Source organism: Aquila chrysaetos, chromosome 5, assembly GCF_900496995.4.
Source record: "Aquila chrysaetos chrysaetos chromosome 5, bAquChr1.4, whole genome shotgun sequence".
Lineage (NCBI taxonomy): Eukaryota > Metazoa > Chordata > Aves > Accipitriformes > Accipitridae > Aquila > Aquila chrysaetos.
The window spans coordinates 38477755-38503906 of NC_044008.1; the positions used below are offsets into that span (position 1 = coordinate 38477755).

A 26152-nucleotide genomic window follows, 5' to 3' on the forward strand; every position below is an offset into this window, starting at 1 on the left:
TTCATCAAGAAGAGCTTTGGATAATCCCAGTCTACTCCCTGCTCACGAACGTCAACCAGCAGAGCTTTGGTTTTGAACTCAGAGATGTCTAAACCCAGTGCCTTGCTCTGGTAGAAGACCATAAATTAATTGACAGACTCAAAGACACCAGCAAAGCAGCTGAGATGGGAAGGGAAGGGCGATCAGCTGGCTACACAAGCTGAATACCAAGTGACCTAAAGGGAATCTCAATATACTCACCAAATCAATTTGTTTCCTCTCTTTGTGCATAGCTAGAACTAATTGCACAATTCAAGACAAGGAGATGATCTCTCTGGTCCCTCTCTCAAGGATGACATGGGCGTAACCTCATCTGACTTCTGGGAAAAGCAGAGTCGCTGGGGCCAACCTCAGCCTGAGCACCCTCGCCTGCGGGGCCCACAAGCTCACTAAATTCAGGACCCAAAAATGATACATGCTCCAACCCCGGTTTAGCCTGCCAAAGAAATGAAGCCTGGGGAAGCAGCTTGCAGGAGCACACCCTGTGGGAAGACGTGAATGATTTCTGAATGCAGAACATGAATTACTTGTTTGTCAGGTCGAATGCTCTCAGCCAATTCACAAACTACAGCAATGTTACTCTCGGATCCATGTGTTGGTTTTATCCTAAGAGAGACCAAGCTATGTGGAATAGTCTATAATAAGTGAGGTTTGAACATGTTGAGCTCAACACTGAGCTCAACTTCACTGCTTCACATTAAATTAAAGCTCTGTTCCTAAGTGTCTCTTGAGTTGTATGAATTTCCCTCTTCACGCCTAAGCAACTGCAAATCAAAGCCCCCCCTAACTTCACATATTGCTGAGCTAACTTACAAATTAAAATTGATTAATTAATTGCAATTAAAGTTACTCTACTGATAATCGCCTTCCTTTTCAATAGTTTCTCAGTAGCATCAGCAAGGTCACTTAGCACAACACCACTCAGTAAAATCTAGTGCTGTGTTTGTCTTCCTGCTTTATATTTCCTTGTAGCAATAGTAGCAATGGTGGGACCTTGTAGGAAAAAATAACGTAGTCCAAATTAAGAATTAAAGTCTAAATTAAGAATTAAAACACCTCTGCTCCCCCAACGTTACGTGCTGCAGGAAGCATGGAAATCTGATATAAGGTTTCTAGCAGGAAAAGCATATTTGTGAAGACTTAACACACAACTACTGTACTTACCGTGGTCAGCTCTGCAGAAAAAAACTGGGTGTTTTGCATTTACACCTATGTTGCACGATGTTTATGTTAGCAACTCGGGCTGAGGATTTGCCCTTGAAGAATGCATATAGCAGTGCTCTATTTCTGTAAGCTTTAATGTGCAACATGAAGGAAAAGAATAATGGCAGAAAAATGATATATCTAAAGATATGAGCACCAAATATATATATTTTTTTATATATATATATATATATAAAAAAATACAGTAGTGCAGGCAAGAGTGTCCGTGTTGTCATGCAGGATGAGTTTTATTATGTGACAGAGGAGTGAGGAGGAAGAAACGGAGACCAAGTGCATCTTTACCCAACTCATTCTGTAAAATAACATTGCCAAATGCTTTAGTTTTAGTAAAAGCCCTTGGAGACAATATTTTCACATGCTAAAGTTATTTTCAAAGTCCAACAAAATCCAAATAAAGTCAAATTCCAGTTGTATCAGCCACGTGCCTTATACCAGGAATATTCCTACCGGACTTGCAGTGCTTTGAACATATTATCACACATGTGATAACAACAATAAACCACACAACATATACCCCTAGCATCAGCATCTTGACTTAACGTCAGCAAGTAAACGGGGAAATCGCCAACAAAATGATGCGCTGTCTCAAGAGATGTGGGTTTGCACTTAATTTTACTCTTCAAACTCTGCCTAATAATTTCCTGATAGGCTCAAAATTGCTATAAGGCAGCTGGTTCAATCCTGGAAGGCTCCTCGGGCATTTTTTTAACCCTTTCTACACTGAATGCACCTGGTTTCCATTTCTTGGCATGTGAGTGTTGTATCAGAGGGAAGGGCGGATGGTGGAGCCTTACTGTACTTCTCCTCCTTGCATCTCTGCAGGATCTCTAAGCTCCTCTGATGAACTGGGTGATGGAGAAAGCTAAAACTATCCACACTTTTCAAAACCGCACATGGCACTGCATCATCATGCCCTTGGGGAAGCAAAATAAAAACAACAAAAAAAAAAAATGGAGAGAAGAGAAAGATTATATAAGCAGAAATCAGGAGAGGCTAAAGAACAAGCCCGAAGGACGCAAGAGCTCAAGGGTCACGTGTTTTTCACACTCAACACAATTTAACCTTGGTTTCCTCCTAACACGGTGCCATGGCACAGGAGCGATGGGCTGGACCACATCCCAACCCCACTTATAATCCTTATTAGCTGGAGCATAATCACTTTATAATCATTCCGCAATTATTTGGGCAAAAAGTAGATGATTAGATAAATCTTTACTTTTATTAACTGTTTTTTAAAATCCTTCCTGTGCCTCTGCCAGGCGTTATCCGTAATTCCCTGCGCAGATGCTCCTGGACATGGCCACCTCAAATTCTCATCTTGCATCCCAGAGGTGTGCTTTGCTCAGATATTGGCAATTAAAAGGAAAAATAGAAATTATTTGTATTAAACAAGGGTTCTGTATTCCTCAAGGGCAGAGGACACAGAGTCTGGAGTTAGGTAGGATGGGTTTGAGGTCGGAAGTTGGAAGAAACCATCGTTGCGTGGCCAAGAGGACTTTTGATGGCCCAGCTCCGACCATAGGGTGGAGGAGAGGTTACACAGGTGACACTATGCAAACAGGCAGCACCTCTGCGTCATCGTTTAAGCGGCCAAGTCAAGGAGTACGTCATGCTCCCGTTGAGGCATGATGAGGTCACAGAGGAGTTACCTTGTATCAGCACGTACTGAAGCATTTCATACCAACGCATTAAATCATCAGAAAGGACCGAGCTGAACTTTACAGAGGAACACTATCAAGGGGCATCTTCCTTGCGTTAACACCACTTCATACTGCTCAGTGGGACCTCAAAGATCATTTTTTTGGTTGCTATCACCTTTACTTGGCAAATATGGGGGGGGTGTGATTCTTTTGGGGTGTGTGTGGGTTTTTTGGTGCCCAGCTTCAGGAATAAATCTGCAGAAGTCAACAGGATTGTTTTTGAGACCCTGTTATCATGTAGGTCAGCCACAACAGGCACTAATGCAAGGAGCAACCCTTGCTGGCCTAATGCAAGTGCAGAGCCTATCAAGGGAGCACACGGCGCCAGAGCCATGAACCCTTTGTCAGAGCGAGGATTTAGGTTCGTGTCCAGCAAAACCAAGATGGGAAAGCTGGGAGTCTCCACAGCCTGGCTTATATGAACAGCACCAGTTCTTCTGTCAAGTTTTCGCTAACATAGAATTAGGGGGTTTTATGTCATAAATTTGTATCGATGATACAGCAAAAAAATTTCTTTCTTAAAAAGCTTGATAATGTTCGTTTAATCAAAGTTCACTAACAGATCTAGTTCAAACGTGTAGTTCTTTTGGACCACCTCAATCCCCCCTGATAAACTCAACAATAATAATTAAGAAATCAAATTATTGAAAACGTCCACCCTTCAGCTAATTGCAGCTCGCCAGATCCCAGTGTGTTTCATCCAAGGATGGTTGGCAGCACCATAAGAGGTATCTCTCGGGTGGAAGAGAAAGGTACCAAACAGAATTCACAGTGACACCGCTTTGCTGCTCTTCACCTCCAGGTTAACAAGGACAATCGTGCAGTCACTAAAAGCTGCGCTACGAGGATATTAGGAGCACAAAGAAAGGAGTCTCCAAAGCCAGCAGGAAAAAGTGCTGATTATCCTTACATAAGCAGCGGTAGCAGTGGTTGGCACTGCTGACATGGAGAAGACAACCAACAGAATGATGCAAAAAAAAAAAGCAGAGCAAAACTTTGCAGAGCTGCTTATACGTACACCAGAGATTTTTCATTAAAATCTCCGTTGGTTATTGCAAGCATGACTCAGGCCTTCAGACAGGTAAAAGCAAGGGAGATCCATTTGGAGTTAAGACAAAAGAGGGCAAAGAACCTTAAATAAAAAAAAAGCATGCTTCAGATATTTTCCTACTCATTAATTACACCTGCCTGATGGATGGTAGCAGCAACAGACAGGACCTCAGAAATCAAGAACAAGGCAGCACGCCTTTTTAAAAATTATATACAAATATTAAGTGTGCACACTTGGATGAACGTACATGTGTAAAGTTATTCTCAGATAATCTACCATAATTTTATCAAAAGCTACACATCCGTGGGCAGTAAGGCATTCGAATCAGGCTAATTAAAGCCAACAAGGTTTGGTAAAAAAACCAAAATAAACCTAAAAACATATGCTGTCTTTGGTTGTCTGCTTTTGTCTATCGAGGTGGGGTAATTTTAGTGACCCTTTAATAATTCATAAATGCCTTCTGCCATAGATGCAAAGCATCAGTCTGGGGCTTTTCTGGATTATTTCGGGGAGCAGGAGGGACACCAGCATCAGGTAGTGGATTCGCCATGCCTCACCAGCCCACCCCACTGTCCAGACACTGGCCAAGCCTTCTGCTCAGGTCCACCTCTTCTACAGCCATCTCCTTTGTGGTGCTTTGGCAAGATGGATGGGATTTTGGAGAAGGACAACTGAACAGAAGATGGGCCTGAGGTCTTGCCAGCAAAAGCATGATGAAAACATTGCCACAGATCTCACCTTCCCAACTGCTACCACTACCTGAGCAGAAAGTCAAGCGAGGAGATGATGGGTACCTCTCCAGAGAGGGCAGAGGCAGCTGAACATGTGGTCCCAGCTCTGCCGTCGCTTGTAGGGCAAGCTTTCCCTACAGATAAGGTATACCTCAACATGGGAATTAGATTTAGGTAATCTCCTCCCACTAGTTCTGCCTATGTAACAGTGACTTTCTCATGACTTTTTCCCAATTCAGGCTGAAGATGCATATAGAAATTCAGGTTATAAATTATCTGAAGATTGTCGGGAAGTTTAAGACAAACCTTATCCAGCTTTCTGAGGGGTTTTGTTTTGTTTTGTTTTCTTTTTTTTTTTTACTCAAAAAACAGAGGTTACAAAGCAGAAAGACGTTTGAAAACAGACTAAAGGATACCAGACAGATAAAAGAGCAGCACCACATGCTAGAAAAGATTTAGAAACTCATCCATTACTGTGTATTGGTTAGTTTTGGTATGGAAAGAAAAGGCGATGCAAGAACTGAGTCTCAGAATTGTCTGAAAACCTCCTGGACTCTATTTTATACTTATATATTGAGAGATATATATCTCTCTATAACATATAGATATAAGCAAGTAATTGCCACAAACTCAAGACTGGAAAGCATAAAGCTAGCTAGTGAGGAGATGAGCATGACAGGCATGACCAATTGCCAGAGACACAGAAAGCCAAGCAGGGCTTGAAATTAGCTCTTACTTCCCAAGACTGAATGTATTTTTATTATCTCCTTGATCAGCTTACTTTAGTTCAGCCTGGGTTTTACGCAAGATGAAAAGGTGATGCTAGGAAAATGCAAATATGGATTTTTGGAAGCCAACTCTTTCGAGTGATGTTTCTCCCAATGCCAAATGTCTTTGCCATCTATCTCTTGGCATTACGAAACACTGCTGTTCATAAATGCTGCTTTGATGTGCCAGATAGACCCAGGTTCACCAGAAACATTTTTTTCTTATACATCGCATCCAAGCGGTTTGAGAGGAAGAGCCTCAAGAGCTGAAAGCCGATTTTTGCCACCTGCTCTTCTGGGGATGCTATTATTCACCCCAAACAAGAAAATTATTCTTTCCACTTGTACGGTTTCCATACCTACGTTCCTTGTCCCAGGCTCCTTGGCTCTCCCTGATACACACCTCTCCAACCAAAAAAAAATTCACAGTGCGGGTCCATGCTTTATTTTAACTCAGCTGACATTTTCCCTGCTGAGGCTCTAATTTCATCATGAATTTCAAGCCCTCTTCTGCCCAGAAATTAATAGTAATAGCTTGTACCCATCTTTCCAAAATTGCTTTATGCAGAGAAATGGTCTAGAAGCACAGCCAGGTATTGCCTGCCACAGCATGATGATGCACCGTTACTTTCCTTCAATTTAATGCCCCCGCGTTTGGCATGAGGTGGTTCTGGATGACTGCAAAGCAATGAATTTTGCTAGACAAGAGACACACTCTCTTGCAGCTTAAAGGGTGAACAGCGTGAAAAACTATAGAGAAGAATTATCGCCTTTTTTTGTTTCCAGTTGTAACTAAGAGTTCAAGAATTCCTAGCAAAAGTAATTTGCCTTATTTGCTGAATAATTTTTATGTCTCTGTTTGAATCGTTCAGATTTTCCTATGCATTCATCCTACAAAAAGGAAAAGTTAAAGCAGCAGTAAAGTGAAAATCTTTTCTTATGATGTGTTAAAATCCAAACGTACCTTTAAATGTAACTTTTGCATAGCAAAAATCTGCACACTATTTAATGAGTTTTTAAATAGATTAATAGCTCCTAATAAGTCAGGCTACTTAAAATACTGTAGTAATGTATTAGACCTAAATTGCTGGCAAAAAACAGGCACTAGGATTAGGAGATTGGCACACATACCAGTTTTCTTCTCCACGTATCGTTTTCCAGCCTCCCTAAAAGCAACCATCGCCCTGAAAAACGCTCGCAGGACTGCCCAGCGGAAGACGGCCACCGGGTCGATCCCAATCATCCCACAGATAAAGGCGTTTTTGCTGCTTCGCAGGAGAGCTACAATGTCTGGGCGCATATGATCTGTGTTTTTCTCACGGAAATCCTAGAGAAGGAGAAAAAGGAGGGGAGAAAAGAGGAAAATAAACAATATCTACAACATACGCTGGGTAAGATCTGCCAGGCTACCCCTGGGACAGCATGACTATTGAAACCTGCTTCTATCTTTTTTTTCTGCCCCCATGTTAGATGCCTCTTTATGTCCAGAAAATAAATGTCTTATCCCAAAGCACTGCTCTCTGAAGCATCTCGAAGCTGATGCTGGGATTTGGCATGTGCATTTGTTGCATCAGAAACACAATTACAGATTTGCACTCGTAAATCCCGAGGCTCTCCCTCATACAGGCTCACCTGCCCACCGGAATTCCTTCTGCTAATAATTGGCATGAATGTAAATGGGGTCAACTTTGAAATAATTTGCATGGGATTTTAAAACGTACCTGCAGCAGTGAGATGCTGAGACCTATGCTTATGTAACCTGTATTAGAAAATGGCTAATGATGAAAAAAACACTGGGTTTTCTACACAAACCAAGCCCAGAAAGGCTACCAAATACCCAATTTCAACTCACTGTTGGGACGTAGCATTAACCTCAGTGCACGTCCCTAAATTCTTCCCCAAAACACCAACTCACAGAGCTTGCAATGTGGAGAACAGGAAGACATATCCCCACTACCTTCTCATTTCAGCCTAGCTTTTCACCAAATACCTCTCTCCCAACCCTCGCATCTCTTCTCTAGTCAAGTCCTCTTCCAAAAATCTCTGTGGAGCCTTTGGGGCTCTCCTTCCCCAACACAGCTAGATGATTTAAATGAAAAAAACTGCTAGGGAACAGCTGGGTGACAGACCTTCACTCTGTACTTCACTTTGCCCGCGTAGTGTTTGATGATAAAAGCTGGCTCCATGACTGCTGGAAATTCAATATAGGAGTTCCCTTCATGTTGACGCTTAAACTTGTCCAGCAGTGTCTGGTTTGTGGCTTGAGGAAAACTGAGTGGAAAGAATTAAAAAGAAGATAGCCATAAAGCCAACAAAAAAACTTTTATACTTCTTTCTTGACCACAAATGGGAAAATACAGATATTCTGAGCTTCCACTTCTGTGCCTGCAGATACTAAGCAAGCGCTATTTTGTATGCTGTCATGTGGTTATATACAAATACAAGGTATATCTGGCATCTGAAGAACCCTTAACTGATTTAGTAATGGTCTGCAATCAGTCATAAAAGCACAATAGGTGTATTTTTATTGTGGTATACTGCATTGTATGCCCATTGCATGGAAATTATTCAGGATAGCTGCGTTTACCTGAAACCCCGAGTTTCTGTCATTGGTGTTGAGGCTTAGACTACTCCTATATCTATGGGGTATCCACACAATCAGGAAATATTTTGCCTACAAATCTCACTTCAACTTCAGGGGTTACTTGACTGATCCCAGTATAGGAGAGAGGAAGAAAAAGGACAGAGCTTGAGCAGAGCCTCTTGGTATGAGCAAGCTAATCCTCCATCCTCATACTTCATGTAAACCTGCAACTTGGGGTACATTTCACAACTTTACCTAATTTAAGCTGTTATAGCTTGGTATAGTATCCCTGGGACAGCATCACTGCTGTGTGTCTGGTCAATGAGACAAGAAACAAAGGAGAAACCCACAAGCAAATGGTGGGAGGAGAGCTCGTGCCCTGGACCGGAGTCATGCGGATCCGAGGTGATGCCAGCAAAACTGCCTGGCCTTTCCCTGCCTTTCACATGGAGAAAACCGGCACATGCATTCAATGGGAGATCCCTTACACTCAGAAGTTTCTACCCAAAAGCAGACCTAGGAGCCACATGCTCATCTGGTAACTTCTACCAAGACAAGCTGGATGGATATAACCAAGGATGCAAACCTGAGCTGCATCCATGATGCCCACGAAACCCTATGGAAGTGCAGCCCCTATGTACAAGTGCCCTCGGTTCACTCTGGCTTAATTTTTAAAAGCAAATCGATAAATCCACCTTACATCTCAATAACAGCACCCACACAACCTGCTTTAACTCATGCACTTGGATTCTCCCTTCACTCAGCTCAACTTCAAGCATCTTCACATCTTTACACCACAAGAGACAGTGAGAGAAATGAGGAGAGAAGCAAAGGAAACCTTTTCCCTTCCCCTTAAAAGAAGAAATTCTTGAAACAGAATTTTAATTATTATTTGTTAAGGCTTTTTGCTCAGCTTGCTGATTCTCCACTGTTTGCCTTACCACCTTGGAAACAAAACTAGAGACATAAGATAAATCAACCCAGCGAGCTATTAGCATCCTTCTGGGAAGAATCACAAGAGGTAAGGCTTAAGGATAAACACTTTTTAAGTGAAAGAACAAATATCGGTAGCAAAACCAACAGTTTCCTACTCACTTGCTTTCCTCATCCAGCAGATGGAGCAGGCCTGTCGGCTTCTTACTGATCAGGTTGATGCAACTGGAGTTGTCTATGTAGTCTATGTTGTGCCAGCTAATTCCTTCTGCTCTATATTCCTCCTAAAAAAACCCCACAGATATTATAACGATACTGGATGCAAGCAAAAAAAAAAAAAAAGGTTAAATTTGAAGGGTTTCGTGGGAACTGATGCACCATTTACCAAAATGAACATCTCTTCTGCTAATATGCCACCAGTATTTTATTTTTTTTTAATGCAAAAGAAAATGATAAAGAACCACTTGAACAACCTAAACCACAGGGAACAGCACAGCATTTTACAGTTTCAGGTGCACCAGACTTTTGCTCAGACATAGGTTAGCTATGTGGCAGACCATGCCTACCAAGGATGCACGGCATGCTACACATCACTGCTTCTTGCTTTCCTTTTCCTGGCTTGCCATTCAAGTGTTATATGATGTATTTGCATCAACTAATATTTAGTATTTAGTTGCTAGAAGAAAATGGTGGTACAACATACTCATTTAATTACACAGAAAATGCAATATAACTCCCTTTCCTGCTTCACTGGGCTCTAGTCTTCTATATCTCACAGCATCAATGGCTGGTGCTATAAGGACTAACAAAGAGACCTCCAGCTAGCAGAAATCACCGCTCCAAGACCAGCAGAGCTACAACCCTTTACAGTAAAAGTGAGAATCTGTCCCCAAATTCATGCTAAGGAAAAAAAAGCTATTTATTTTCCACCAAAATAACCCCAACCCTTGCTCTTTTATAAAGGTTATCTCCTCCGAGATAGATTTTCAACTGGATTACTTCGAGAAGTCTTTTGCAGAAATTATTTTAGGGCATCTGGAAGAAAGTAGAGTTTAAAAATCATAATTTTTATCATATGCTTTTAGGACTTGTGACTCACTCTCAAAACAGCAATATTGCAAGTGCACCTTACTCCCTGTGTTGGAAAAAGCCCTACCGATCTAAGCTGCATTTTTACTTCTCTATCATAAGACATTTTGATGGCAGAATCAAAGAAAAAAAGGGAAAAAATCCTCAAAATTACACTAATATGATGCACCTTTATAACAATCTTATTCATTTTTATTGCTGCTTCTGCTTTTATTTTTACCACAAGCAAAAAACTTTAAAAAAAAGTATGTTCTTCCAACTCTCCTTACCCAAAATTAACATGAACTCTACACATATTATTTTTAAAGATCCTGAAGTGCTTTGAGACATCTCACAAGGAAATTTTTGCTAAAAAACTACAAGGTCCTGAACTCAGTATTTGAGACATCATATACCTTTACACCAACGATACATACTCTATGCATATGTGTGCGGGCATAGAAGGAGTTTTTAACAGCCTTAAAGCCTTTTGGGGTCAAAACATAACACATCCCATTGGAAAAAAAAAAATGCTGAAAATAAGGAACAACTCCACATTATTAATTTTATTTTTTCTTTTCTTTTTTTTTTGTTTTTTTCTTAGGTTCCTGCAGAGCAACCAGGACACAGCAGGCATGCAGAATAACATTCACAAGTCCCTGCTAACTATAGGCATTTAAAAATCATGTATTTGACTAAGACTCGTTGCATTTTCGGTGCAAGTCAGGGAAAAAAGCTTCTATACAGCAATCCAGCCAATTGTAGAAGACTGCATATTTCTTGAGCGAGCGTGAGCTTCTCTTGAGTGATTTAAAAGAGAGAGACGGCGATGCGTGCAGCGGTAATGGGAGTCAGCATCATTTATCAAGTGCCTGCTTCTGACAGCCGCTTAATCGCATGCAGGGTCTATTAGTCCCAGCTTTACCCGCTCAGGACTGGTCCTGAGCACCTGGAGAGCAATATACCTTGCCATGATGATAAAAGAGCAGCCTTATTTTAGCGATGATGGGTGGCTGGTCATGTTACTTGGCTTACCTATTTATTATCATGACTCTTTTTTGAACTACTTGTATGGGGGCTTTACATATCCCCCCCTGCCCCAAACCCCCAGTTATCTAGAGTTTTAAGTTTGCATACATCTGAACAGGGCACATGCCATCACTCTGCTCTAGAAGCCCTCTAGACAGCCATAGCTCCACGTGGGACGTTTGGCAACTGCACAATGAATGTTGCTGTGAAACTCTTCTGAGCACACTAAAAACTTCTACTACTCCTAAGATTGGTGCAAAATAACTAATTAGCAATGCCAGCTGTTGGCTTTTTTCTTAAATATACTCCAGTAAATGACTGTAAAAGACCAGAGTTCAAGGTCTCTACTTCTTTAGGCTCATTTTCAACTCTGCCACTGACGGTGCATGACCTGAGGCCAGTCATCACATACCTCCTGGCCTCAGTTTCTTCAGCTGCAGGATTTTGGCTAATTTTCCCTCCTCTGCTCTTCTTTTTCCTCTGGGCTGGGTCAGAAACACTCACTCCCAGCCTGTGGGGTTGTTCCCTACATCTGTCCATCCGTTGCTCCCTCCCTTCCATCCCCAATGCAACCTCTTGCTGTGTTGGCCAAATACGAAGCGGGATTAAAGTCCTCAACTAATAACCTTTTCCACAATAACTCAGATATACACTCTCATTTCAAGACAGGCGCAGCAGCAGGAACTATTCCAGAGCAATTGCTCCAAAGCTTAAATGGAAAAAAATTCCCCTTATTTCTTTTTTCCTAGCATTTTTCCAGTTATTGGTTTGGTTGCCTTCAGAATCACAGCCCAGGAGAAATAACTATGGCTTTGTGATTGACTGATATAATTCCTTGGGTGTTTGCTGATCTGCAGAACACCGTGCAAATTGTCCACATTAGGGCAGAAGCTTTAGGGTAAAATCATTGCTGTCCATATGTATATGTTAAACTTACTCAATTAAGTTTCAGTTATTAATCTTCTATATGATTTGTATATGATTTCTATATTCTATATTCATCTTTCTGCACAATTCAGGAGGTACCCTTAAAATGTACCTCCAAAATATTCCTTCACTTCTGAGTAAGACAATAAAGTCTCTGCCATCCTTTGATGGATGCAGGGTGCTTGCAGAGCACTTGAATATTAAGGAATTAGATCCAAACAACATGAGGTTTTCATTTAACAAAAATACAGTCAAGATGAAGACAATACGAAACACAGCCCATTCAAACAAAAAACCCTCAAACTGGAGGTTAATAAAAATCAGCTTAAATTTATACCTTGACTTAAAACTAAGTTATGTTTAGGGGCAAATTCCAATGTCCTGTTCCTAGAAGACCATCTTTATATCAAGAACCAAATCATTGACATTACCACTATCTACAAAAGTTTCTAGTGCAGTAAAGTCCATAGAGTCCTATTCTTGGCATCCTTACTCCCAGGAAAAATGTATAGATTTACTCCTCCTATCCCCGGATAGCTGAAGCCTGGTCTGCTGGAAGGTAGAGCAATGTAAGTTCACTGGAGAGGAGAGCACCAAGGTCCCAAACTCGGCAAAAGAAATTACGCAAAAAACCAAAAAAAGACATTCAGGTTCTTTTAGAGTGCAGCAGCTCATTTAATTATTGGGTGAGATGCTACTGATTGCTCTCCAGGTGACCTGTATAGCCACCACGAGCAGATTAACGCTTCTAATCGTGCATTTAGAAACAATTCAGCTGCCCTGACCACGATGACATTGGCAACATGTCAGCATTGGCACCACGTGTCACCGAAGGGACTCGTTCTGCCAGCGCGAGCACAATCACTTCTCAAATGCCGTCACCCAAATCAGAGGAGGGTTGTGTTGCCATAGCTGCATCAGCACGCTCGCTGCAGCAGCCAGGTCAGCAAAATTGCATAATGTGGATTTGGCCTCTCTGACTCAGCTGAAGCTCAGGAGAGAAGGGGGTTAGTGACTTAATCTCTCCTCTCTTTAGGGGAAAAAAACCCATATATATAATGTACTTCATTACTGCATTCAGTATTTAGAAAGATGTGGCTAAGCAGGGAGGTGGCTCATAAGAAAAGGCAGTATTAGTCTGAGGTTTTTTGTTTGAAAGGGGTGCTTTTTAGAGCTTAAAATGCTCACGCCGACCTGAATAAAACACAATTTGTGATGTTCAAACATTAAAAAAAGATATAAAATGTGGATCCAGACTTTGAAATGCATATACTCATAATATGAGCATAAATCTTTACTGAATATCACACAGCATTATCTGAGGCATATCAGCATGTAAAATTGGGAGTACCAAATAAACAGAATGTGGCAGAATATCCAACATTTTTACATACGAAAATTAAAGGAACTCTAGTAAAGAGATAGCCAAGCACTATTAAAGAGAAACCCTGCCTGCCTACAACCAACCCCAGGGTACGTACACTGCTTATGCCACACAGAATAACGAATTTAAGATTAAAATATGCTTGCTGAGCATCAGGAAAACCTTCCCAACTGGGACACAAGGCTTGATGGAAACCCTACTGCTAGGAACAGAAAACATCCATAATTTTGTATTTGAACGTGTAGAGAAACAAGTCCCGTTATCTTTATGGGAGTGTTGAATCAGTTCTGTTATCAGGACTTTATTTCGATATTAAGCCAAACAGAAACACGCTCTAATCCCCAGCAGAATTAAAGGTTTATATATCTTGAGTGGGAGAAAATATCCATGAGTCCAACAGCATCTTGGAGGTACTGGAAAACATCTCTACACATCCACATGCTCTATTATGAATTACACCATATCCAGCCATGGTCAACAGTAAGAAAACCCAAATGCTAAAAAGCATAATTAGAGAAGAAAGCATTAAATATGATTTTTAAGCTCACACTTATCTAGCATATCGTGCTCACTGGGGGCTATTGCTCCCCCAAATCATGTGGTAAAATTAAGAGGTGGTTGGAAGAAGTGATCAGGAGGTTGAAAAACTTAAGAGAAGAGGAACATGGAAACCCAGAGAAGAAATAAAATAGGAGAGACATGAAAAAAATACAAAATAAAAATAAGTTTCCCACCTGTCTTAAAGCACAAAACTGAGGGATTAGGAAATTCAAATCAAAAGGCAGTGAAGATTCAGGCGTTAATACAAAGGTGTGGGTTTTCCCATGATACATGAAATTTGTTGCCGTATCACAGGATATGAAAGGTAAAAAAAATTGCCACAATTTAGAGGTCTGGAGGGTGTCGGGCATCCGTCCACACAGCTTGCAAGCCAAGAGCCATGAAAATACCTCAGCATTTCAGTGCCCAGGAGGCAGATGTCTTATACCACAGGGATATTGCCAATAGTCACAGTGAAAATTGAGAAGCAGCCCCCAAAAATAACATTTAAAACCCCAAGATAGGGATGATGGTCTTGCCTCTTTCCTGGGGATCGGGCAAGGCTGATGGTAAACAGAGGGGTAAAACGCAGCATGCAGTGCTGTTTCAGTTTTTATCAAGTCCAACTAGGAAATTAAAGCATATTAGAAAGGAAATGGAAAACAGAATGGTTAATTGTTTGCATGGAACTGCATGCCAGGGAAATATGGCATTTTCTGTTTCCCGAAAGCATGGCAATCCTTGCTTCAGAAATGCTCAAGTAAATCACAAGAGCAAAGGAAAACCCTTATCGGCTCATTCACCTCCTCCCAGACGGAGCTAGATAAGCCCCAGGAGTTTATCTGCCCGAGCCTTTCATTACCAAGGCATAGGAAAACATTGTTTACACAATGAAAATTCCCCAAATAAAGTGGGAAATCAACTGAAAAATCCTTTTTTCCAGCGTAGCTCCACATGGGAACATTTCTCATTGTGTTCCCATTGTAAAAACTCGTGCAATCCAGAGCCGTATGCTTCAATGCGATTGATAGGCAGATACTTTTGGATGTCTAAATGTATATATTTTGCCTGAAAAATCCATGACTAAACAGAAGGGTGTGAAATTCCTCTCTTCTTGACTCTAACACCGTCTGCTTCAGCTTCAGGCAGCGTTCGCAAAGTGAGAAACTAGGAATTAAACCCCCTTCCACGTCTCTCTCCATTCCTAGCTGACTTCCCCAGCTTAAAATAATCTCAAAATATTCTTTAAAAATTACAAGTCAATTTGACACCCACAAAAATATAAACCTTTGCAAATACAAGCTTAGAACCACTAAAGCCAAGCATATAAATTGTTTCTCTTTTGATTGCTTACCCAGTAACAAGGTACCATCAACCTTGCGGGTGCTGATGGACAAAATATGAATAATGTCTCAAAAAGCTCAGTTCAAAAAATTAGAAACAAAGCCATATTTTGCAAACTATATTCAAAACCTTCCAGGAAAGAACATAATATTTAATGTTTTAAAAATTACATTAAAATAGGTCATTATATCATAAACTAAAGGAGCTAAACCTTGTAAAAGCTCCTTTCTGGATATGCCCGTATATGTATATATCCTAAAATCCATCTTGGAGAACTTGGGAAAGCTTTTCCAAGGCTGGAAAAGGCAGCAAGGCATGGGGAAATCTCTCCATCCAGGAGATATCCACCCAGGATCCATCCATCCCATGGAGGATTAATTGCTTGTTCAGCAAACACAGGTGGGCATCGTGAGCCAATCCCAGCAGAATCATCCCGGCATAATTTGATAATTAAAATGAGCTTGATATGATAAACCCTTGAGATAGGAAAACCTTATTATTAGAGAGCTCCCGAATGAACGAGACCAACGTCTGGTTTGGTGCCGGCGCTTATGTGCTGTAGACGACGCAGATGCCTCAAGTTCCCGACATCCCTCCAGAAGAGGATGCCAAGGCTGACAATGCCGACGCTTTCATTTATGAACAAGGTTTTTTATGTTTGTTCTCACTTTAAGTAGAAAAGGAATTTATACATGCAGCCATATATATAAAAAAATATATTTTTTTTTAATAATGCACCCACAGACACAGTATGTATAAATACGTATCCACATGCTCTACATCCACATGCTCTATAAACACACAATCTATAAACAGGTTTATAAGCCACTCTATTTTAATGACACCATCTGGCAATGCAGGGGTTCTGATAAACAGCTTTCCCCTGCATTTCTTCTACGACCCGGTTTTAAGTTGTAAACCACTTACGGAGCATTGGCAGAGGGCTTTGAAGCAAAGGTGCTCCTTGAGATGGTCTCCTCCTTCGAGGTGACCATTTCAGCAGCTCCTCAGTGAACAGCAAGTGAATTTGGCTTTATTTTGAGGCTGATCTTTCGCCCACTGACAATCTCCCATCTGCTTTACGTAAGCAGCCTGAGACTTTAGTTTATTGTAATTTGGATTGTCCATCATTAGAGAAAGTGTGGGGATTCAGCCCAGGGTTTTGTGCACATGGCTGTATGAGCTATGCTGGCTCTGCAGCATCCATCTCTGAGCTCAAATCAGTTCCCTACGCTTCAGTGGCAACAGCAGGTTTCAGTCATAAATTATATTTTGCTCTCAAAATGGGGAAAATTGCTTTTGCATGATTCAGCTGGCAAAACACACCTTGCCACGATCTCGTTCACTCCCTTCACAGCAGCATCCTTCTTCCCAACCTGCTCTTACAACAGCCAGAAGTGTGAGCCTAAAGATACTGCACGATCAGCTGGCAGATTAATTTCTTTAATTTCTTGCTATCTAAAATAAATAGGAATAGAAATATCTATCTATCTGTCTATCTTAGTGCAGTCCTTGCAAGATGTATCAGGCTTAGACCACCTCCACAATGGTCATGGTCAACACCAGACTGGTCCTCCAGCCTAAATGTCTTCCCTTTTCAGTCCCCACTCCAAACTTGTGTCAATAAATACACCTGCTCGAATCCCCTCTCATTCATTCACACTTACAGTGGGCTCACGGTACTCTCCATTATATATATATATATATAGTTGTCTTATGCTACCCATATAAAATCTTGTTGCCATGCCAAACCAACTGTCCAGGCAGGAATTTTGCACATAATGAGTGGAAGAGCCGCGGTCAGGATGGACCACCCAGTTCTGCCTCAATATGACATTTTTTCAGGTGGGTTGCAGTATTTTAGAGGCTTTCAGAGGTTTTTCGCTCATCTTCTTGCTTAAGAAGCAGGGAGCTCACATTGCACAATGCTGTCCTATGAAAATCCACCAACATGCATTGAGGTCTTTTATTTTTAAAGAAAAGCTGTTGTTCACAAGTATTTTTTGCTGAAGTAACAAAAGATTTCATCATTACATCGTTGCCTAATTTAGCTCAAACGTACAGTGAATGTGCAAGAATTTCCCCATGACTGTAGTTCTGGACTATGACCCAGGACTTGGCCCTAACGGACCAGTATAGAAGCATCCTAGATCACCCTAGAGCATACCTAGTGCTCTCCAAAGCAGGGTGTGCACTGGGGTGTGGGAAGAAAATACTTTTTGTACCATTAATAAATAAAAATTAGTGTTTATTTCATCTTCATCTCATCCTTTCTTAATTTCTAGGCTGGGGGGCTTCATAATGTACATAATATTAAAACATCTGTGTAATTCAGAAAGAAATAAATATACATGTATTGGATTGCATCTCAGGAGCAGGTGCCAGAGGAAAGTCAGGCTCGGCATTCCCAGGACAAACCCAACCCCAAGGTGTAGGTCTCCAGCTGGGTTAGAGTGACAGGACTGTCCCCTGGTACAGTCCATACCCACATATATTTAGCCAATATATTTGAGTAGGAGCCACAATCAGCAGAAAACATCATCTAACTGGAAGAAGTCAAGGAACCAGCTCAGAGAAGAGGAAAGAAGGGCTCAAGAGACGACGTTGACTTGGGAGAGGGATAATGGCACCTGGAGGAAGGTATCTGCAACTTGGAGAGCTCCATCAAGGAGCGTGGGATGAGGGATGGAAGAGGGGAATTGAGTGGGAGAACCAAGGCGGTTTGGGGAGGACACGGCACTGCTGCAAGCAGAGGCCAGGGGTGCACTCGGATGCTGTGGGATGCTGTACGGGATGCCTGGTGACATTGCCCTTAGCTTGCCTGGCTCACAAAAACCATCAGCAAAGGCCAAGACATGGGGACAGAACTGAGATAATCTCTTTATCAACATAACCTTTGCTTTTGCTCGCTACAAGACAATTTCTAAAGCAGCCCATGTTCCTAAGTCACTATTGCAAGATTGTCCCATGCAGGTGATGAGCAGAAGGGACCGTGACCATCATACTCCTCCTCCTCCCCAACAGCCACGTTTCCAACACGCACAGGAACACCAAACGCTCTTCAGATCATCTGCATCACAAACCACCTCCAACCCCTTACTTCATTAAGGAAAGGACTGTATCAAACCCGCTGACCAAAGGCCAGGCGCAGTATGAGGTGGTGACAACCACATGTTGAACCTGCCTGTTCATCTCACCAGCTTTTTGCCCAATTAATTCTTCTCTAGCACAAACATGTTTGTTTTTAATTAAAAAAAAAAAAAAAAAAAAAAGCCTGGACCTTCTGTTGTCCATCTCCCGAATCAATTCTGCTTTTCCCTCTCTTTCTCCCAGGCAAAATATGAGCTTGAACCTTAAAATTACACATTACCCAACTTGCAAATAGGTTACAAGTTTTCAGTACATTTATCTCAAGAGTTTTATGCTGTCAACCACAATTATGATATTTTCACAAAAGCTGGGCTTCACAGATACAGTACTTCTCTGTACTGAGCTTAAATTAAAGGTCAGGGAATCAAATTAAAAAAAAACAAAGCAACCCAAATCTGTTTCTTTTGGATACCTAATTCTAATGTAGAAAAGATGCAGAAAACCACCAAGTCTTTTACACCAGCACATCACACCAGGAAAGCTTTCTCGAGTATTTTCTAATGATATTTTATGCATGTTTTCTAATTTGCCTACCTAGGATGCCACTACACAGATTTAAGAATACTACTTAGGGGTAGTAGTAGGGGTTCATATATTATATATAGCAGGGAGGTTGGAACTAGATTATCTTTAAGGTCCCTTCCAACTCAAACTATTCTATGATATTATAGTATATATACATAATGTAAGATACTATGATATTATATGTTATGAACGTTCATCATCTGGAAAAACCCAAGAACAAGGGGGTGGGAAACAAAGCCCCCTCGGACTCAGCCCCGGCCACGCACCGCCCCAGGAGGGGAAGGACCCAAGCCAATGCTTTGGGGGACCGATGATGACCAGAGTCATGTTTTATTTCAATCCTATAGTTTGAAATCTTCCTATCCTAAAGATAACATTTAAACAACTCTAAGCATCCTTTTTTTGTTTAACATGAGTTACGTACGCTAAACATCCTTTTTTTCCCCCCAAACGTGAGTTACACATGATGGCAAATTGCCAAATAATAAATCAATAACTTGTGCAGCTTGTTATTTCTCCACATGTCATATGGCACACAGCTGACGGCAGCATTTTTTGGAGGGCATCTGCTCTCCCATCTCCAATGAAAACACAAATTTGAAGCGAGCCTCCCAGTCCTCAACAGTTGACTTATGATGGCTGTCTTTTGTCTTCAGAGGCAATAAAAAGGCATTCACACCTAATCAGAGTGATGAGATACAAAAAAAAACCCTTACTGGAAGGAAGGGGAAAAGTGCTCCAAGCAGTAAGAGAAAGACCCTTTTTCATAATTTATTTTTAATTTATTTATTTGAAATTTTCATATTTTATTTTCTCTAAATGGCATGGAAGGCTGCTGGGAGACAGAGCGGCACAGCCTGAAAAACTCTGCATATCCAAGATGCTTTAAAACATCGCAGGCTTTGCAGTCATTTCACAGACTAAATAAACGACCTATCACCGTGTCCTGTGACAAATCAATGCTTTTTTTAATTAATTCACTCCCACTGCAATGAACAAATTGTTATAATGTTCATGATTTAGTCCAGACTGTCAGATTTCTCCACCTATTACACAGGACCGGTAAAACCTATACACCTCCCTAAGTATTTATGAAGCTTTAGATGGCTGAGCAAACATTTCATGGGACGGGTTATCTTTATGAAATTAAGTTTTTCTACCTGAGCAGGCTGAGGTTTTCTGGCTGGGACATCAAGCTCACCAGGGACCCCACCTGAAAACAGACTTTGCTCAACACCTGAGCTCATGCCAGTTGATCGCACTCCAAATAATATTTAAAAATTTTTTTTCAGTCTCAACCTCAGTTATTCATCATTTTTTTTAAACAGTAAAAGGATGTCCTCGAAATGGAGGTTTGGCAGGTAACCAAAAGGTAGAAAATGGGGTAGAAAAGAACTTAAACAGCAATGCCTGTGGGATGGAAAGCTATGGGATGACTTCTCAACCTTTGTGAAGCATCAGCTGAAACAGGGAAAGGTGGGTAGGGGTAACTGAAAAGCCGAGCATTGGATGAGCCTGAGCAGGGATGGGGGAAGATTGGTGAGGTCAAAGATGACAAAGTTTGGAGAATGGGATATATAAAAACCTGTATTTCTGGCCCTCAAACTGTCAAAGATCTGGAAACTTGGAGGAAACTCATATCATGGGTGCTAAGTTACTGGTGACCTCCAAACTATATCTTCATACACAGCAATTATTTTGTGCAATGCCCTAAATTGGAAAAAAAAACCAAACCAAAACCCCACAGTAAGTTGCAATGCAAAAATGCTATTTTCCTCTCCCAGAAGCACCTGGGTGTTACCTGAACATCACAGCAGCTCTGGGCTTATCTGCTTTGCTTGAGGAGGACACAGGGATGGAGCAGCCTCTGGGGAACAGAGAACTGCCACCAAGATGTGATGCTCTGATAGCACCTAACAAGTCCAAGAGCTATGGGGACATCTCGCCTGAAGTCACCAGCCTGAGGGATGGATGACACCATGCTGTCTGGAAGAGCTAAATGCGTCTGCACTTTGCGTGGAGCCTGGTGAAGGACACTCCACCCTCCTGCCGCCCAGAGCAAGCACCACGTCAGGCAGCAGTTGCAGCCACCAGCTACAGCCCTTCATCCAACCTCCACCCCATATGCCTGTAAGATACACGGTGAGGAGAAAACCACCCTTGCTACATGGTGGGGCAGGCTATATTTTAGTTACGATTCCTGCAATAGCAATCTTTCTAGATTAAAAAATAGTCTGAACCAGATTAAAAAAACAGTCTGAATCCAAGAGTTTGCCTATACAGATAGACCAGGATTTATGTGCTTGGGCTTTACCAGCTGGGTGGGGTTTGCCTTTCTTGTACTCTTCCATTATCTGCTAAAACATATTCCCATGTATCATGAATCATCAGTAAATCTTCCTTAGCGATCCAGAACAGTTGGTTTAACAAGAACGTGGTAAAGAAACATCAATAACTGTTTTTATCCAAGGCAGAACTCAAACATTTACCATTTTTTGCCTTCTCCTCCTATTTTACTATAAACAGCGGGCAGAGATGCATTATCCTTATTCCTCATGGCTGGCTCAAAAAGAGGAGGTTGCTATCGCAAAGACCTTTGCAGACTCTCGGTACGCAGCATGACAGCAGCTGTATTTATAGGAGGCATCAGGCTGAAGACAGACTGCCCAAGGATGCCTCGGCTGGTTGTTTGTAAACCACTGGAAATAGCGTTGTCTTCAGACAGAAGGTTTAAAAAAAGATTCTCAAGGCGCATTGTATTAGATTTCACAAAGAAAAAAAAAAGGAAAGGTTAAAATAATCCTACGCTTCTATTAGATGACTTTGTGGTAGGTATTTTTGTTTCCATAACATCAGCTGTATACCACAGTAACAATTACATCATGGCTAAATACTATTCTTGCACACAAAATCAATTACAATTTTAAGAATAATCATTAGCAAATACTTAAATTTGTCATATCTTTTAGCAGAAGCATGCAACTATCTCAGCAATCTGTCTTTAGCCTCCTGCATGCTTTGGAGATACAAGAAGCCTATCTCCGGATGCAGAGGAGGACCCTTCCATTTCAGATACTCATCACCAATAACCCCACTTGTTTTTCAGCCATCAAGACATCAAATAAACCCTTGTAAAGCCACAAATATCTCAGCTTAATCCACAATTCAAAGTAATATAACTATTTTGCCATCCTGAAACACAATATGAACTACCTAGTCTTCATTTGTAGACTGGCAACTATCACTAAAAAGCAGGTTAATCTTTGGGCCAGCTAGGAAGGAAGGATATTTTGAAGACCCAAGATCTGAATATGTATCATCAGTTTTCTTTCCATCAAATCCACTCCTCCACATGCAGCACGTAACTCCAAGAAGAGGAAAGTAAATGATTAAACCATACAAATAATTCACCCAAGAATTAGTGCTCATGCAGCTGTACAGCGTATTTATATTTATAGAAAGCAAACTACGTAGAGATGACCATATTTTCCACTAGCAGAGCTTGCAGTGCTCCAGCCCTAGATGGATGGCGTGCTCTGGCATTAAGAATTGGAACGAGCCCTTTGCAATTGGATGCCTCCACAACTGCTCCTCTCATCCATACAGCAAATACTGAATTTAATGACTTCATGTGCTTGACAGATTTATAGGAGAAAGCTAATTAGGTCACTGGTTATAAGCTGGTCCAAGGAGAATTACAGATTGCTGCAATCAGGAGGTCTGCATATACCCCGGGCTCAGGGAGGAGCACTGACCTGCTAAGAAATCCCAGCCCAAGCACGGGAATTCCCTTATGGATGACAGCATCTCGGCTCGCTCCTGCAAAGCCGGCGGAGGCTGCCGAAACCCAAGTGCCCTGAAATCCCACCTCACTGAGGTATCTCTCTCCACCTTTCAGGAAGGGTCCTCCCTCCCTAAGACTCTTCTAGAAAGTGTGTCAGTTACCTTTATAGACAAAAAATATCTATATTGGCTTTGCAATAGTCTTTTAGTTTGCCTTTTTATGGTGAATAATGGTAAAAGAGACCTGTTCCTAGAAATACAGACCCTCTTGAGTAGGGTGCATCAGCATACAAAGACCAGGTAAAAAACTGAAATAAAATGGGTTTGAGCAGTTCTGCTCCACCTTCTTGACCAAAAAAAAAGAGAGAGTTAACAGAGAAGCATCAAAATCTAGAGCAAACATCCCCCATATGATCCACTCGGGGCTATATTGCTTATTTTTGACCATCCTCATATTCAAGGAGATGCCTCTTTCTGACTTTTCAGATCTCTTATAACACTGGAGAGGGCCAAAATGCAACTATCAGGGTTTATGGGAAGGGCTGGTTTAATTCTTTGATCTCAGCTGGACTCAGGGCGCACAGCAGAGCTCATCAAATACTAGCTCTACCGAAACCAATGATAAGGAGGATTTCCCTTGACCTCACTCAAAGAAGAATTTCACCTGAAGGGAGGGCATGCAGACTGGCCTTAAAAAACCCCAAATGTTGAAGGTCTGTAACATTTTTACTGTATTATACAGCCCAATTATATGTTGTGCATCCAAGAAACAACACGTACTTTAGCAGTTTTCTTGTCCTGCTTGTCGTTAGATAACAAATGATGTTTGGAGAAGCCCCCTCCCATTCTAATTAATAGACTATGCCATCTTGTCATATACGTTACCTGCTAAATTATGGCCTGTATTGTTGTTATCTCTCTTACAGCACATTAATTTGAGGCTGGAAAGCGACACCCACTCTTAACAAACCTAAAGCAAAGCTTAAAGTTCAACCTTTCCTAATCTGCTGTGGCTATTGGAGGTCATAAGGATCTCAAGTCTGACCTTGCAGAACATGTATGAGAGTGACATTTCTCCTCCCACCCCACAAATTAACACTGGAAAGCAAAAAACCACTAGAAGATTGGGGTGGCATTTTCAACACTGATGCTGAAAAAATAACTTTTATGTGATATTAAATGACACAGTAGCAAGCCCAGGCAAAGGCAAGAAAGAAATTGCTTATGGATGAGCCCTCTAAGCATATGTCAAGGAGACAAAAGGGCAACAGTTAAGGTCTTCATGATGTTTGAGGATACTTGTATCCCAAAATGTTTATTTAAAACCAGCAAATCTCTGGCTGGATTTTATGTTACAGGTAGCAGCAAGTCATATGGTAAATTAGAAGTTAAATTTGAATAATTCAGTGTACACTCCTTAACATAAAGGAATTAAAGGGACAATTTAAGAACTTTATCGGTGCCACAAACTCATGTCAACACTCATTGGCATCAGAGAGTAAATACTTCCAGACCTACCTGTTCAAGTTTAAAGATGTGTTGGTTAAAGTAGTGCTGCAAGCGCTCGTTGGCGAAGTTAATGCAGAATTGCTCAAAACTATTATTTTCATAGTCTTCAAACCCAAAAATATCAAGTACTCCAATGGATAAAGTCTGCAAGAAAAGTAAGAATGAGGATTAGAATAAAATCACATAAAAGTAAATGGATTATTTGTACGCAGTACATTATCAAAAGCATACAAACAGAATTAAACATACTTAATAGCAGGATGTATTGTGTTTGTGTGGTGGGGTTTTGGTAGCAGGGGAGGGGCTGCAGGGGTGGCTCCTGTGAGAAGCTGCTAGAAGCTTCCCTGGCGCCAAGCTGGACCCACCTCTGGCCAAGGCCGAGCCCACCAGCAACGGTGGTAGCGCCTCTGGGAGAACAGATTTAAGAGGGGGAAACCTGCAGCAGGGGAGGAGATTGGAATGTGAGAGAAACTCCTCTGCAGATACCGAGGTCAGTGAAGAAGGAGGGGGAAGAGGTGCGCTGGAGGAGGGGATGCCCCTGCAGCCCCTGGTGAGACAGCAGGCTGTCCCCCTGCAGCCCACGGAGGAGCCCACACCGGAGCAGGTGGATGCCCCCGAAGATGGCCATGACTCCATGGGAAAGCCCACGCTGGAGCAGACTCTGCCTGAAGGACTGCAGCCCATGGGAAGGACCCATGTTGGAGAAGTTTGTGGAGGGCTGTCTCCCGTGGGAGGGACCCCACACCGGAGCAGGGACTCCAACCCCCATTCCCTGTCCCCCTGTGGGGAGGAGGTAAAGAAAATTGGGAGTGGAGTTGAGCCCGGGAAGGAGGGAGGGATAGGGGGAAGGGGTTTTGATATTTGGTTTTACTTCTCATTATCGTACTCTGACTTGATTGGTAAAAAATTAAATTGATTTGGTTTTTTTTCCCCAAGTCAAGTCTCTTTTGCCTGTGACCATAAGTGGTGAGTGATCCCGCCCCGTCCTTGTCTCAATGCATGAGCCTTTTGTTCTATTTTCTCATCCCCATCCCACTGCAGCGACAAGTGAGCAAGCAGCTTCCCAGTGCTTTGTTGCTGGCTGGGCTTAAACCACGACATAGGACTTTTAATTTTTACTGTAATTGTTGATATTATGCCATCTGGGAGACTTCACCTACATCAGAGAGACAACATGTAACTTTAGCTATCTGGACAGATGGCCTTTTTCTAAAAAAAAGTCCTTTTAAAGTTGTTTCTTGGTTTGGTTTTTTTTTTATTTATAGACAAATTGGCATCTTTGAAGAAATCTGAACCCAGATCCAAGTTATTCTATTGGATCTAAGACAGTATTTATCTTTTGAGGGAGAAACAGGGATGGGGTTGGGAAAAAAAGACTTAAGTCGTGAAGACTGTCCACAGAAACATGCCTACAAGGTGAATAGAGGGTGTCTAAGCAAACATGCTCCAGTTGGAAGCCTTCTGAAGAAACACCTGCATGGCAGGGGTTTGCACAGAAATAATCCATTGCAACAAAGGAAAATAAGTCTGGTCAGAAGTAAAATAGTATCAAATATAAAATATCCACCTTGCATATCAGATGAACGTCTCCTACTGAGAAGCGTAACCCAGACAGACTGATTTTTTGAAACATTGAGTTGTTCTTGCCTTACTGAAGGGGATGTAAAGTAATGCAAAAAATAGTAATGCTACTGAAAAAAGAGGGCTCAAGTCCATCCTGAGTCAAGTTCCCTCATAATTAAAAACTTAGGCAACAGAGCTGTTGAGCAAATAAAACAAAAGCTGCTTTTCTAACCTAATGACCCAAGAGTGTGCTTCCCCAGCCTTCTGTACCCTTTGAAGACTCAGCTACTGCTTGCCTTGA

The 26152-nt window shown here is 41.6% G+C and overlaps 1 protein-coding gene across 1 annotated transcript in view; it reads right to left on the reverse strand.

Annotated features, from left to right (window-relative positions):
- The window catches only part of MYO9A (myosin IXA), a 190659-nt gene that overhangs the window by 44701 nt on the left and 119806 nt on the right, over positions 1-26152 (reverse strand). The window contains 5 exon segments of the mRNA XM_030013971.2: positions 2058-2177; positions 6644-6839; positions 7642-7783; positions 9192-9313; positions 24298-24432. Coding sequence (XP_029869831.1) covers positions 2058-2177; positions 6644-6839; positions 7642-7783; positions 9192-9313; positions 24298-24432 — 715 coding nt within the window.